General features: G+C 47.9%; 1 protein-coding gene across 2 annotated transcripts in view; it reads left to right on the plus strand.

Annotated features, from left to right (window-relative positions):
- Positions 1 to 3116, plus strand: part of LOC120650876 (midasin-like) — a 45609-nt gene extending 42493 nt beyond the window's left edge. The window contains exons 61-65 of one of the 2 annotated variants that reach the window (XM_039928171.1): positions 35 to 1693; positions 1788 to 2069; positions 2183 to 2362; positions 2445 to 2675; positions 2764 to 3116. In XM_039928171.1, coding sequence (XP_039784105.1) covers positions 35 to 1693; positions 1788 to 2069; positions 2183 to 2362; positions 2445 to 2675; positions 2764 to 2796 — 2385 coding nt within the window. In that variant the 3' untranslated portion in view covers positions 2797 to 3116. The remainder of the gene's footprint in view (positions 1 to 34; positions 1694 to 1787; positions 2070 to 2182; positions 2363 to 2444; positions 2676 to 2763) is intronic. The other variant, XM_039928172.1, reaches the window with a different exon arrangement.
- The last annotated feature ends 10667 nt before the right edge of the window (positions 3117 to 13783 follow it).

Below are 13783 nucleotides of genomic sequence, written 5' to 3' on the forward strand. Positions count from 1 at the left end.
TCTCATTGCCGCTAACCTTCCTGATGTTGAGCAGGATGTTGCGCAAAAGCCAGATCAAACTCCTAAAAATGATGATGAAGCAGTTGAAATGAAAGAGGACTTTCATGCAGAATTATCTGATGTTTCTGAGGATCCTGAGGGCAAGGACTCAGGTAGTGAAGATGATGAGGAAGACATGAACTTGGATAGTCAGATGGGTGATACTGGTGATTCAAGTGAAGTGGTTGGCAAGAAATCCTGGGACAAGGATGAAGATGATGATCCCAAGACATCAACCGAGAAATATGATTCTGGTTCATCAGTCAAAGGGACAGAGAAGAATGATAGGGAATTGAGAGCTAAGGACGATGGTTCTGTTGAAGAGGAAGATCATATGGAAATGGATAACGATGAGCAAGGCAAGAGTAATGATTTCGAAGATGAACCCATTACCAATGAGGAAACTGATCTGAATACTGAGGAAGTCATGGACAAAGCAGATGCATATGATGACCGTACAGGACCCGAAATCCCTGAACCAGACAATGATTCCAAGGATATTGACATGGAGAGACAAGAACCTGATGAGGAAGATGCTGACCATGAAGACATTGGTTCAGAAGAGGTGGAGCAAGGAGACCAGAGGTCAGATGATTCAGATGATATGGAGTTGGGGGATATGGCACAGCATGGTGATAGGGGAGTAGACAATGAAGGGGACCATGTTGAAGATGCAAACACAGAACCAAGTAACATAGATAAACAACAGTTGGATAATATTGACTCACTTAAGCATCCTTCACAAGGTCAGCCTGAGAATATGCAAGTAGATAACAACAGAGAATCTGAAGCAAATTTGGCCAACAGCAGCGATATGAATGGTGCAGTTGCTCCTTCAGTTAATTTTTCAGGAAATGAAGTGCCCAATATGGAAATATCTCTGCCAAATTCTGGTGATGATTCAAGATTATCCAACTCCAAGCCTGATGTGCAAAATGATGCTCCACAATCGCACATCAAGCAGGCAAATCCTTTCAGGAGTATTGGAGATGCAATGGAAGACTGGAAAGAACGAGCTAGAGTCTCGGCTGATACCCAGGATCATCCACCAGACTCTGGTCATCATAGTGATGATGAGAACGCCACTCAGTTTCGTTATGTCCCTGAGGGTGAGCAGAGCACCTCTCAGGCATTGGGTGCTGCAACAGCTGATCAGATCAGTGATGATACTCAAATTAAACAATCTTTCATGGACGATGAAAGCCGTGTCAAGAAATTAGAACAAAGTCAGGAGAGCACACCCGATAACCCTGAGGTGCCTCATATTCAAGGTTCACAGGCACTTACCAGCAAGTCTGAAAATGTAAACAAATTAGAGGACCCAGAGATTCAAACTGACACACCTGTTCAAGATTTAGTTGAAGTCGGAAAATATAGCTCTTTCCAAAATCTTGTTTCCTTCAAACGATCCCTGGCAGATGACAAAATTGCTTCTGATGACCTAACTGTTGACATGGAATTGTCTACTCAGATGGATATGGACATACCTGATGCAGAGACGGAAAGGGCTATTGTAGACTGGAAAAATCTCGAACTGGCAACTATGAAATTGTCCCAGGAACTAGCTGAGCAATTGCGACTGGTAATGGAACCAACTCTTGCAAGTAAACTTCAAGGGGATTATAGAACTGGAAAGAGAATAAACATGAAGAAGGTACTTTATTTCCAATGACATATCATGAATGTTTTCCTTTCCCCTCTAAAGTGATGTTCACTTATATGTTGTGACATTGCTGTTACTTTTTCAGGTTATTCCATATATTGCAAGTCATTTCCGAAGGGACAAGATATGGTTGCGGCGAACTAAACCGAATAAAAGGAATTACCAAGTGGTTATTGCCGTTGATGATTCACGAAGTATGTCTGAGGGCAAATGTGGAAAAGTTGCTATTGAGGCATTGGTCACAGTGTGCCGTGCTATGTCCCAGCTTGAGGTTGGACAGTTTGCAGTTGCAAGTTTTGGAAAGAAGGGGAATGTTAGAGTTTTACATGATTTTGATCATATATTCAATAGTGAAGCTGGAGTCAACGTAAGTCGGCAAACCTAACATTATGTTTCATTTGTCTCGATAAATCCCTAGTTTCCTAACTTTTTATTTTGGAACTTACACAACTGATCCTGTCTTTTCTGCTCTGGTTACAGATGATCTCCAGTTTGTCCTTTGAGCAAGATAACAAAATTGAGGACCAACCAGTTTCTGATCTCTTGACGCATCTGAACACAATGCTCGATACCGCCGTGGCAAGGGCACGGACACCGTCAGGGCAAAATCCACTGCAGCAACTGATACTAATCATATCTGATGGCAAGTTCCATGAAAAGGTAACTATTTTTGTTGTCCATTTTTGCCTGTATCTCCAATACCCACCCTACCTCCCCTACGGTTCTGAAGTAAGCTCTCTAGCAGGAAAACTTGAGGCGCCATGTCAGAGACGTGCTAAACCGAAAGAGGATGGTCGCGTATGTGCTCCTGGATAGCCCTGAGGATTCTATTATGAATCTCCAGGAAGCATGGTTTAAAGCAGGGGAGGAACTAAAACTAAAAAAATACATGGATTCCTTTCCGTTCCCTTACTATGTTATGCTACAGAACATTGAAGCGCTTCCTCGCACATTGGCTGACTTGCTTAGACAGGTAAGAAGTGCTCCTAGCATTTTAGCTCTTTTGATTTACTATTAGCAAGTCGATGCCCTACTCATGTATCTTTTTTTCTGCTGCGCAGTGGTTTGAGCTTATGCAGAGTGCTAACGAGTGATCCTTTTGGGACGTCAACTAACAAAATTTTGTATCTGGGTGCCCTCCTCTGCCTGTCTGTATGCGAATTGAAGGTGTTGGGATTCGCAAGCGTGAAACCCCTCCCCCCTTTTTTTTTTGCTTCGCCTCGGTAATTCTTTTGATTTTAGGCTGGATTGTGTAAAAAGTATACCACAGTTCCTTGTAAATCGTTTGATAAATGTCAAATAGAATTACCACAGTTTTTTGTAATTCGTTTGATAAATGTCATATAATATTATTTTTATCAAAAAATATAATATTCTTGCGCACGTGCTGTATGCATGTGCAAGTTGCAACCTAGATTTCTGGTTCTGAATCATGCTAAACTGAAACGTGCACCCCTTCAGAGTAGCAGCTGCATGGCTAGTAGAATTTTCCTATCAGGATTCAGCAATCAGTTACGTGCTGAAATCTATCCCATTGCCATGGTTTGGTTTCTGCCTCTTTCGAAACCAGAACTTCGCGGGACAGTCTGAAACGTGCAACGCCATGTTTGGCTACCTATCTTGAAGCCCGTATTTTTTACATTTTAGCTCCTTTTTTGAAAATATTTACATTTGGACCTCTTGGTGGGTGAACAAATTCATCTTTGGACCGTGGTGTTGGCGCAATGACTCATGGCGAGTTAACATGTCTAAGCGTCTTCGTACCTTGCGTGCCAGCTGGCGTTGTCGTGCCAGCTGGCGCCGCGGACCATAGCGCTGAGCTTGTCGCCGTACTCCCTGGCCTACACACCTCTCTCTCTGCATTATCCAGTTAAAGGATTTTCTCTTTTTTCCATTCATCATTATCTATTTATTCTGACCTCCATACCTCGATCGAGATAGTGGACATAGGATTGCTCTCTTTAAAATGAAAAAAAGGAGTAATCAGCTGTGACACGAAAAAAAACGAATCCTTTTGTAGCTCGTCATTTATTGGCAAAAATCGAAAAGGTTAATATGAAGGAGGAGAAAGAAATAATAGTAACGTGGTCCCGGGCATCAAGCATTCTACCCGCAATGGTTGGCCATACAATCGCGATTCATAATGGAAAGGAACATATACCTATTTACATAACAAATCCCATTATAATTTCATTGGCATTAGTGTACAACAAGGTGTAGTGTCAAGGTAATTCATTTTCAAGAAGGGTTATCAGCCAAGAAAATGTAGATCAAAATAACCATTGGGCAGCCACCATACAACAACAATATATAGACCACATTCAGCATCCATTTGTTCATTACAACAAGTCCATTTTGCATATGTAAGGCAATTACAACAAGTCCATTTTGCATATGTAAGAGCAACTCCAATAGTTTCTCTATCCTGATGGATTAGCCAAAAAAGTTGGAAAAACTTGAAAAACGGGCATCCAAATGCTTCTGTAAATAGGTTCGGTCGCTATCTCGCCTTCCCGCAAATCTCGCGCGGCAAAGATGCCGACGCGCCCCGTCTCGTCATCCGCCTTCGGGCCCACCTGCGCCCTCCCGTCCTTTCGCCTGTGCCTCCCGAGACCTCCCGCGCGCGGCGTTGCGGCGCTTCATGCTCGGCGGCAGGGGAGGAGGGGGAAGGGGAGTCGCGGACGGCGGCGTCGAGGCATGGTGCTACGAGGGCGGGCTGGATGAAATCCGCTCGGGAGGTGGGCAAGGGCAAGGTACTCAACGACTGCGCCGTCTGCATCTGGACACGGCGCGCGTGCTGCCGAGGTGCGGCCACGGCTTCCACGTCGACTGCGTCAGCCTCGGGAACCATGGGCCGTCTGCCGTGAGCGTGTCTCAGGGAGTGACGGAGGTACATCCGGGTACCTCCCAGCAGAGTAGTTATCTCCCGACTGGGTACCTACTCGGCCAGGACCACTCTGCACGACTACCAGCGGACAAGCACTCGGCTGGACGTCGGAAGGTTCCTCCGAGGATCAGAATCAAGGCGTGGATATAAATTCTGGATATCTAGGGATCTCAACCGACCTGATTCCATGTAACAACCCGAGTAGATATCTTCTCTTATCCAGTTTCTTCTTCTCCGCCAACGTCAGCATCCAGATGGAGGCCGCCGCCGGATTCGCCTTCACCTTCGGTAGTTTCCCAAAAACTACGGTTCCCCGGAACCCACCAACCAGCCCCTCGATCACCGAGAGCGGCACTTCCACAAGCGTCAGATCCAATCTAACGGCGCAGAGCTCCATCGTTCATCGAGTTTCTGAACTCGACGTCAACGATCCTCCGATCGTTCGCCCCAGGGCAACGCGTCGTCCTGTCATCTCCAATACCGATCTAATCTCCGGAATAGATCGCATCACCAGATCCATCGCCGAGTGCATCCAACTCGGTGAGAGCATGCTGGGTCGTCCAGACGACTCGGCCGTCGTGCTGTACGAGCTCCGCAACAACTCGGCTGTTTTCTCGGATCAGGTCCGAGTACGCATAGGCAACCTGCGCATCACCGAGTTGGATCAGTCCGACTCGGAGCAGATTCAATCTGATCCACCCTCATCTCCTGAGGCTGGATATCAGGCCGCGGTCTTCACCCTCTCTCCCAACCGCAGCAACCCCGACGGCCGGCGTCAGATCTCGGTCGTCTCGCAGGACTCTAAGGCCATTACCGGCGAGGACGACCAACAGCGGGCGCAGCGTCACCGCAACGCCCTTCGCGCCGATCGTCGGGCCAACGTGGACGTCATCCTGCAGGCCAAAGAAGATCTCGAGAACGCCGAGCGCCGCAACCCCAGGGTTGGACGGCGGCATCCATCTCCACCGAGGCCCAGGAACCTCGAGAACGAGTTCGTCCTGGACTACGACGGCCACCAAGTCTTCGCCACGCCATCTACCAACATGGCCGTCGTTCTTCAGGTATTCGAAGGTCTGCCATAAACCCCTGAGATCGAAAAAGCTCGTGCTCGTCTCCATGTTGCAGCAACCCGCCTAAGGAGGGAGTACTCCAACTATCGGGCGCAATCGAGCTCCAACCGCTTGTTGGAAATATGCCCTAGAGGCAATCATATTTCCTTGTATTTATGATTAACAAAGTGTTCCTTGAATATCCATGGATGACAACTTGTATTGATTAATGTTTATGTGAAGTATTTGTGAAACTCTTTACTTGTATGGATATTCTAAAATGTTCCTAGTCGGAGTTCATGTGAGGACACACATAAATATTAGACTAGCACATGTATTAGTTGATTGACTATGTTTCACAAGTCACGGATATGGGGATGTCAAACTAATAATGTGGGTTCATGTGAGACATGAGACAGAACTGACCCAACACGAGATGATGACTTCTCATTACACAATATGTACGATGTGTCCTAAGACCTGAGATCGTCGTATGTACTCAAGATGTGAACCGACTTACTTAGGAGCCATCAAACGCTACACCGTAACAGGGTAGTTATAAAGGTGGCTTTCGGGTCTGTCAAAAAGCATGCTGTGAGACATAGTCGGTCAAGATAGGATTTGCCCCTCTCTATAAGAGAGAGATATCTCTGGGCCCCTCGAGTGATTCGGATCAGGAAATGCATGGCCATGCTGGGGTTAAGAGTTAACCAAGGATTCCGAATCACAGGATCAAGAAAGAGTGGTCGACTTTAAGCTAGACCAAATATCGTGAGACAAAGGGAACAACATGTATATGATATTGTGGCGGCTCGTCTGATATGATCTTTGTGTGCATATAGGAGTTGACATGTCTTGCTAGAGGTCACTGTCTACTATTGGGCCAAGTAAGAGTACTCGGGTCATGTCTATTCGCATGTGAGCCCATAGGGTCACACACTTAAGGGAAAGAAGTATGATAAGGATGAGATCCGAATTAGACTGGGCTTAAGTGCACTAATGGGCCTTTTAGGCACAAAAGGGGTGCCCAAGGTGGGGCCCAAGGCAGCCCACCTAAGGAGATATATAAATAGTGGAGGGGGCGCACAAGGGGAACCCTAGTTTTCTTCCTTGCCGCTGCTACAACACCGTGAACAGTAGCCGTGGGTGAATAGTGCCGTCCCTCCTGTGCGCCAAGCCCGAGGTCGCCTTCGCGGATCTAGCAGTCCAGATCGTGATGCTTCTTCCCGTACGTGTGGATACCTTGGAGGTTCCGCATTTGCTGCACAAGGACGAGCCGCACGTGAGGAGGTTCTCGCAATTGCACTGCCGGCTTCCACCTGCACTACACCGACGTACTACATAAGTTCCACAACCGCGCGTCTAGTGGTAATCCCGTGATCTATAACTGCAGTAATCCAGGTTTATGCGGTAGAAAATTTTTGTTTTTGCTACCCCATATTCCTACACCGCTCGGTACGCCCCCATCGCCGCGACGAGGAGGTCAACCAGCCGGATCTCCGCGATCGCCTCGGCCGCCGCGATCTTCGACCCCGCATTGACAATCGTCATCGCGAGCGGGACGACGCCGAGAGGGAACGACATCGCCACTATGACGAGGAGCATGGCACACCTGGCGCCAAACGCAACATCCGCGATCGTCGACCCCGCGACAACGACTACAACCCGGCGGATGACCTCGATGGCTTCTCCGCCGTCTCTGACATTTTGCGAGCCATCCAGTGGACCGCGACCTTCAAGCCGGTCGGCATCGAGAAATTCGATTTCGAATCCGACCCCAAGACGTGGCTACGCACCTATGCCATTGCCGTTCGAGCTGCGAACAGCAACAACGATATCATGGCGGCGTACTTCCCGGTGATGATGAGCCGCCAAGCATAGAACTGGCTCGAATCCCTTCCTGCCGGCTCGATCAACTGCTGGCAGGTCCTCTGCACCGCCTTCGTCCAATACTACCAAGCAGCCTGCCCGGGCCCCAAAACCAGATGGGATCTGGGCAGCGTCACGCAGCGCCCCTCCGAGTCCATGCGTGACTACATTAAAAGGTACTTTGCTAACCATAACACGATTACGGAAGTTGACGACAGGGATGTGATCTACCACTTCCACTAAGGCCTCCATAGCATCGAACTATGGAGGAAGATGTTTGAAAGCAATCCCAAGACCGTCTCTGACATGATGGCCATCGTCAACAAGCACGCCGACATGGAGGACGCCGAGCGTGCGCACCGCCGTCACAAGGACCGCCGCGATCCCCTCGATCGTCCTCGCCAATGGGACGATGACTCGGCTCGTCCAGCTGGCGATCGTCCTCCATGACACGGCAAGAACCGTGATCGCGCCGAGTCATCCAAGGCTTGCGAGTGCAAGCACGGCCCCGACAACACCGTCACCGTTGCCGGCGCTGATCGGCCCTAGCAGCGCACCTCCCTCGACCAGGAGGAGCTCGACAGGCTCCTTGACGCCAAGTGCCCCTAGCACAAGGACGCCAACCACACGGCACGCGAGTGCCGTGCCCTCTCCAACAGCGTCACCCCCAAGGAGCCCAAGCGCCCAAGGCTGGACGACCGCGAAAGGCTGGGTAGCTCTAGAAGCTCCCGCGGCCGTGGCCGCAGGAACCGCTCGCCCAGACGAGACGACGACAACGGGCAAGGCAACGGATCACCCGACACCTTTCAGGAGGAAGAACGGGTGGTCAACATCATCTTTGGCGGCTCTAGTGTGCCATCCTGCAAGCGCAGCATCAAGCTGCATAACCGCGACGTCAACTCGGTGTTCAGGCACCCAGTTGAGCCCCTTTGCTTGTCGGAGATCCCGATCACGTTCGACCGACGTGACCACTGGGTACACCTACCCAGGCCGGGTGCTTACCCCCTCGTGGTGAACCCAGTGATCCGCCAGATCCGTCTGGCCAGGGTCCTCATCAATGGGGGCAGCGCCCTCAACATCATCTTCGCCAAGACCCTGGAGGACATGGGCTTCGACATGACCAAGCTGGTCCCTTCAGACCAGGCCTTCTACGGCATCATCCCAGGTGCCGGCTCGACTCCGGTCGGCAAGGTCACCCTCCCGGTCACCTTCGGCACCCGGGACAACTACCGCACAGAGTCCGTCATCTTCGAGGTGGCACTGTTCGAGACCTCCTACCACGCCATACTTGGGAGACCAGCTCTTGCCAAGTTCATGGCAATCCAGAACCACACGTATCTTCTCCTGAAGATGTTGGCTCCGAACGGAGTCCTCTCCATCCGCGGCGACATCCAGACGTCTCACTCCTGCGTGATGGAGAACATCAACACTACAGAAGCCATGGAGTGAAGCAACAACCAGGCCTCGGTCGCCCAGGCGGCAAAGGCCCTCATGATGGATCAGCTCCAGAAACCCTCCAACGAGTCGGGGTCCCAGCTGCACCGTGACAGCCAGACGAAGGCGATCGTCGTTAGCGACAACCACCTCGACAAGACCGCCTTGATCGGGGCCGACCTCGACTCCGCATAGGAACTTGTGCTCACCTCCTTCCTCCGCGCCAACTGGGACATCTTCGCATGGAAGCCCTCCGACATGCCAGGTGTACCGAGGGAGGAGGCGGAGCACTCCTTGGATCTCAACGAAAAGGCACGGCCCGTCAAGAAATGACTGCGTTGCTTCGCTCAAGATCGGAAGGAGGCTATTAGGGTAGAAGTAACCCGGCTCCTAGCTGCTGGTTTTATCCGAGAAGTCACACATCCAGAATGGCTGGCAAACCCAGTCCTTGTAAAAAAGAGAAACGGCGAATGGAGAATGTGTGTTGACTATACAGATCTCAACAAGCACTGTCCTAAAGACTCCTTCCCTCTCCCGCGCATCGACCAGGATGTTGACTCAACAGCTGGGTGCGCGCTCCTCTCTTTTCTTGACTGATACTCAGGATACCATCAGATTGCCCTGAAGAAGTCAGATCAAGAGAAGACATCCTTCATCACGCCCTTTGGGGCGTACTGCTACAACACCATGACGTTCGGCCTCAAGAACGCAGGTGCTACCTACCAGAAGGCCATCCAGAAATGCCTCCAGGTGCAGATCGGGCGCAATGCCGAGGCCTATGTAGATGACATCGTCATCAAAACTAGGTCCAATGATCAGTTCATCGCCGTCCTCCAGGAAATATTTGAAAATCTCAGGAGATTAAAATTGAAGCTGAACCCCACCAAGTACGTATTCGGCATCCCGGCCAGGAAGCTACTCGGCTTCATCATAAGCAGTCGGGGGCATCGAAGCCAACCCAACAAAGATCAACGCTATCAGTTTCATGAAGCCACCCAGGTGCAAGAAGGATCTGATGAAGCTTACAGGATGCATGGCGGTGTAAGGATCACCGGGGTGTCCGACCCTAGAGGGGGAGGGGGTGAATAGGGTCACTAATCGCTTTTTAACCTAGGGCTCAAACTACTTGCATAAGATAAACCTAACACGTCCTACGCATGCTAGTTATGACTAAGGTTTATCTATGCTACTCTCTACTTACCCCTAAAAAGACTTGCAACCTAGCTAATCCTAATCAAACTAACTAGGAAAGTAAAGGTATGCAAGGTAGAGTAAGTGCGGAAACGTAATGCGGTAAGTAAAGAGGTAAGTGCAAGAGGGATGCAAACTCCCGAGTAGACACGGTCATGTAACGTGGTTCGGCATAAACGCCTACGTCCACGGGACACCGAGGCTCTTCCGATCACCGTCTTGCACTACGCCACCAATGGCGATGCCGGCAAGCAAAGGCAAGTGCCCACAAGACACCGAGTCTCGTGCACCGCCACCGTCTCTCTCGGTCACCCGGCCGAAATCCACTACGGAGCTTCTCCACCAAGGAAGGGGCCTCCTCTTCCCCCGCACAAAGTGTCGTTGCCACTCCACACCAAGTCGGAGGGTCACACGACGAAACACAAGGATTGCTTGCCGCAGCAAGACTTCTCCCAAGGGAGCTCTCGCAAGAACTAATCCCTATTACAAGCACTAAGCACTCTCACAAGTGTGCTTAAGCCTATATGATGTACAATGAATCTCTATGGTGGTTGGAGATGATCTTTAGCTCTTGTATACTTCCTTGAACTCCAGCACCTTCAAATGACCCGGCCTTGGGGGTATATATAGGCAGCATAAGCAAATATAGCCGTTGGAGAAAAGCTGCCAGAAAACTGCGTAACGCCGGTTAATCCGACGTATCCCAAAAGCCATCATCGGTTCAACCGGTGTATGTAAACTGCTACTTGAAAAACTAGCCGTTATCAATCAACCGGTGTATCGCCGGTTTAACCGATGTAATCAACCGGTGTATGTAATATTAGCGTCGGTTTAACCGGTGAGTGTAACTTCTTCACGTTCCTCCAAAAACCACCTCTCTGGACAACTGAACCGATGCAATTGACCGATGCATCATCGGTTCAACCGGTGTAGGCATTTTCCTCAGTCTTCATCTGCTAATGCTACGCCTCTCTTCTCTTTGTCATCACTTGAACCTAAAAGCCTGAGAATAGTCATCTTAACAATCACATTAGTCCAAGTGTTGTGTGCGTCATCAATCGCCAAAACATTATATTGAAATATGGCATGAGAGGCCATTTTCGCTACAGGCGGCCCTGAGCCGGTTCATCAGCCGACTCGGCGATAAGGGCCTGCTGTGGCGGAACCACTCAAAACTACTGGGCCCGGGTGCACTGATCTTTGTTGCTAAGCAACTCTGACCCAAATTGGACCTCACCGGTAGTTCTTCGAGTGAAGCCTCGATAAAAGCCACGCTATTCCAGGATCGCACAGACAACACTCACACAAAGGTGAGCCCAGAGATTACAACACAGATCATTTCATACATCTCAGAGTGATTGCAGCGGAAGATGAATTTATTACAAACCGAGTTCAGAATAGTAAAGTACTACAGAGTTCCAAACTACACAAATTATTCAAGTGCTATAGTCTCAGCGGAAGCAATAAAACATCTAACGAAAGGAAGTGACGTATCGATAAAGCCCATACAAAACACGTTACTCAGCGGGAGGGTGGTCAGCACCAGCTGAAGGGACATCCCACTCAACAGACCAGCCCGGGCAAGGTACACTGCCAAGTAAGACTTGCAAACAGATCTTCGAAGTTAGTACCTGAAAAACAGTGCCACAAGCAAGGCTGAGTATACTAATACTCAGGAAGACTTACCCGTCACCGGATATAACATAGTCCGATAACTAGACATGCAAGGCTTTTTGGTTGGTGGGGTTTGTTTGCCAAAAATGCCACTAAGTGTCGATCCTTACTTTCAAGTTTTACTTAGCCATTTTCTTGTGGGAGTTAACCATTCTAAGTTTGCAACTAACTCTACTCAAACATGGTAGAGCATACATTTAATCATACAACAGTATTATCAACATTTGTTCCACTTGTTACTCTGTGTGACCGAAAACATTAAGCAATCTCATGCCGTGAGAGGTGGACGATTCTGAATCGAATTTCGACCTGGCCAGGGGAACCTAACACACACGCATGGGGATCGACGCCGCTTTCGCCCACGCAACTTTTCCCCTTTCTTTCCAGTCCGTGGATCCGGGGCACCCTCCCCGACTACAGAGTTCAACCACTCTGCACCCGTACGTCGCGACAAAAATATAAACCCTACTTCTACCAAGAGGGTGCAAAGGTCGTTCCACTCGCCGGTCCAATCAGGTACTTAACCTTATCGATTACCATATTTCTCGGCATGTGGCTAGTACTTTCAAACGCTTAACGAAATAAGCCACACACCGCGACCTTAACCATTTTTGACTACACCAGCGGGGTATCACAACTACACAACCCCGCCCGTTGTCCTTATATTTCAGCAGGAATTAAAGTCAGTAAAATTCCTATTTGTTCGCGAGAGGCAGGAAACCCCTCGACTTCTACCGTACCTAATTAGCATGGCAACTAGTCGATAAAAAGATCCGGGTATCAAACATAGGTACCTAGGGATCATGCATCTAAGGTTTTCGATCAACGCCTAGAAAACTTAAATGCAGAAATAAAATTATTACAACACATTATAAATAGTTAGATGAATAATAACTCGGAAAATAATGGGATTATGCACCGGGGCTTGCCTTCTTGGCACTGTTCAAAAGTAGCCTTGGGCTCTTCCGAACATTGGTTCGGGTCTTCAGCAAATTCAGTTAGCAAATCAATTAGATTGACTTGAGCTTCACAATAATCCTTCTCGTGCTCCGGCAGCAATTCATTCGTTCAGTCGATGAGAATACCCGCATCTATATGCAAATGCATGTTCATGAGTTGTGTTTATAGTCCATTTACTTTAGACATTTCACTATAAAGTTGTAATTCAACAAAGTATTATTTTAGTTATGATCTTGTGGTTTTCTTTCTTGGGCAGTCATTTACAGGGTAGTATTTATAATAAACTTACTTCATGAATGAGTGGGTGTGAGTGTGTTTTTCATTTTCTAGACTTAAACATAAGCATAAGTTCTCATTTTCATAGCAGAAACTATACTCATGAACTGGTGATGAAAAATTTATGTTGAGCAGATTAGATAGTCTAGTATTTACTGTAAAAATTTCAGACCTTAACAGTAAAGCATCTAATCATGAAAATCATGTAAACAGATTAAGCTAGAAACTTTACCAATTTGCACAAGTTTTTAGGCATGGTTTCTGGTGCTCAAAATTACAGCAGCATCTAGATATTATCTACTCAGTACTGACATTTTTCCAGATTTTATCTACTCATATAAACGGAGTTATAAAATTAACAAAAGTAACATGCTAGCATTAAGAATAAATTCCACAGGGAGTTCTGCACAGGTTATGTGTCTCAAAATTTGACCAGATCCTAAAAATGTACTAAACATGCTTCAGTAAAATTTTCAGGCATTATTTCTAGAATATGAATTACTCATGCATTAAACTAGATATGAACATGCATATTCATTTGGACTTTAATATAACCAGTACTGAATGTGAAAATTTTACAACAGAGATTAAACATACTAACTAAGAACATTTCCAAATATCATGATCAGATATGAAATATAGCATCCAAAACAAAAATAACAAATCTAGGCATGATATCACAAGTATGATTTATAACTGTAGAACTATTTAGTAAATGGATCTGAAACTTTTCAGACATGG

Source organism: Panicum virgatum, chromosome 9K (assembly GCF_016808335.1).
Source record: "Panicum virgatum strain AP13 chromosome 9K, P.virgatum_v5, whole genome shotgun sequence".
NCBI classification, from domain to species: domain Eukaryota; kingdom Viridiplantae; phylum Streptophyta; class Magnoliopsida; order Poales; family Poaceae; genus Panicum; species Panicum virgatum.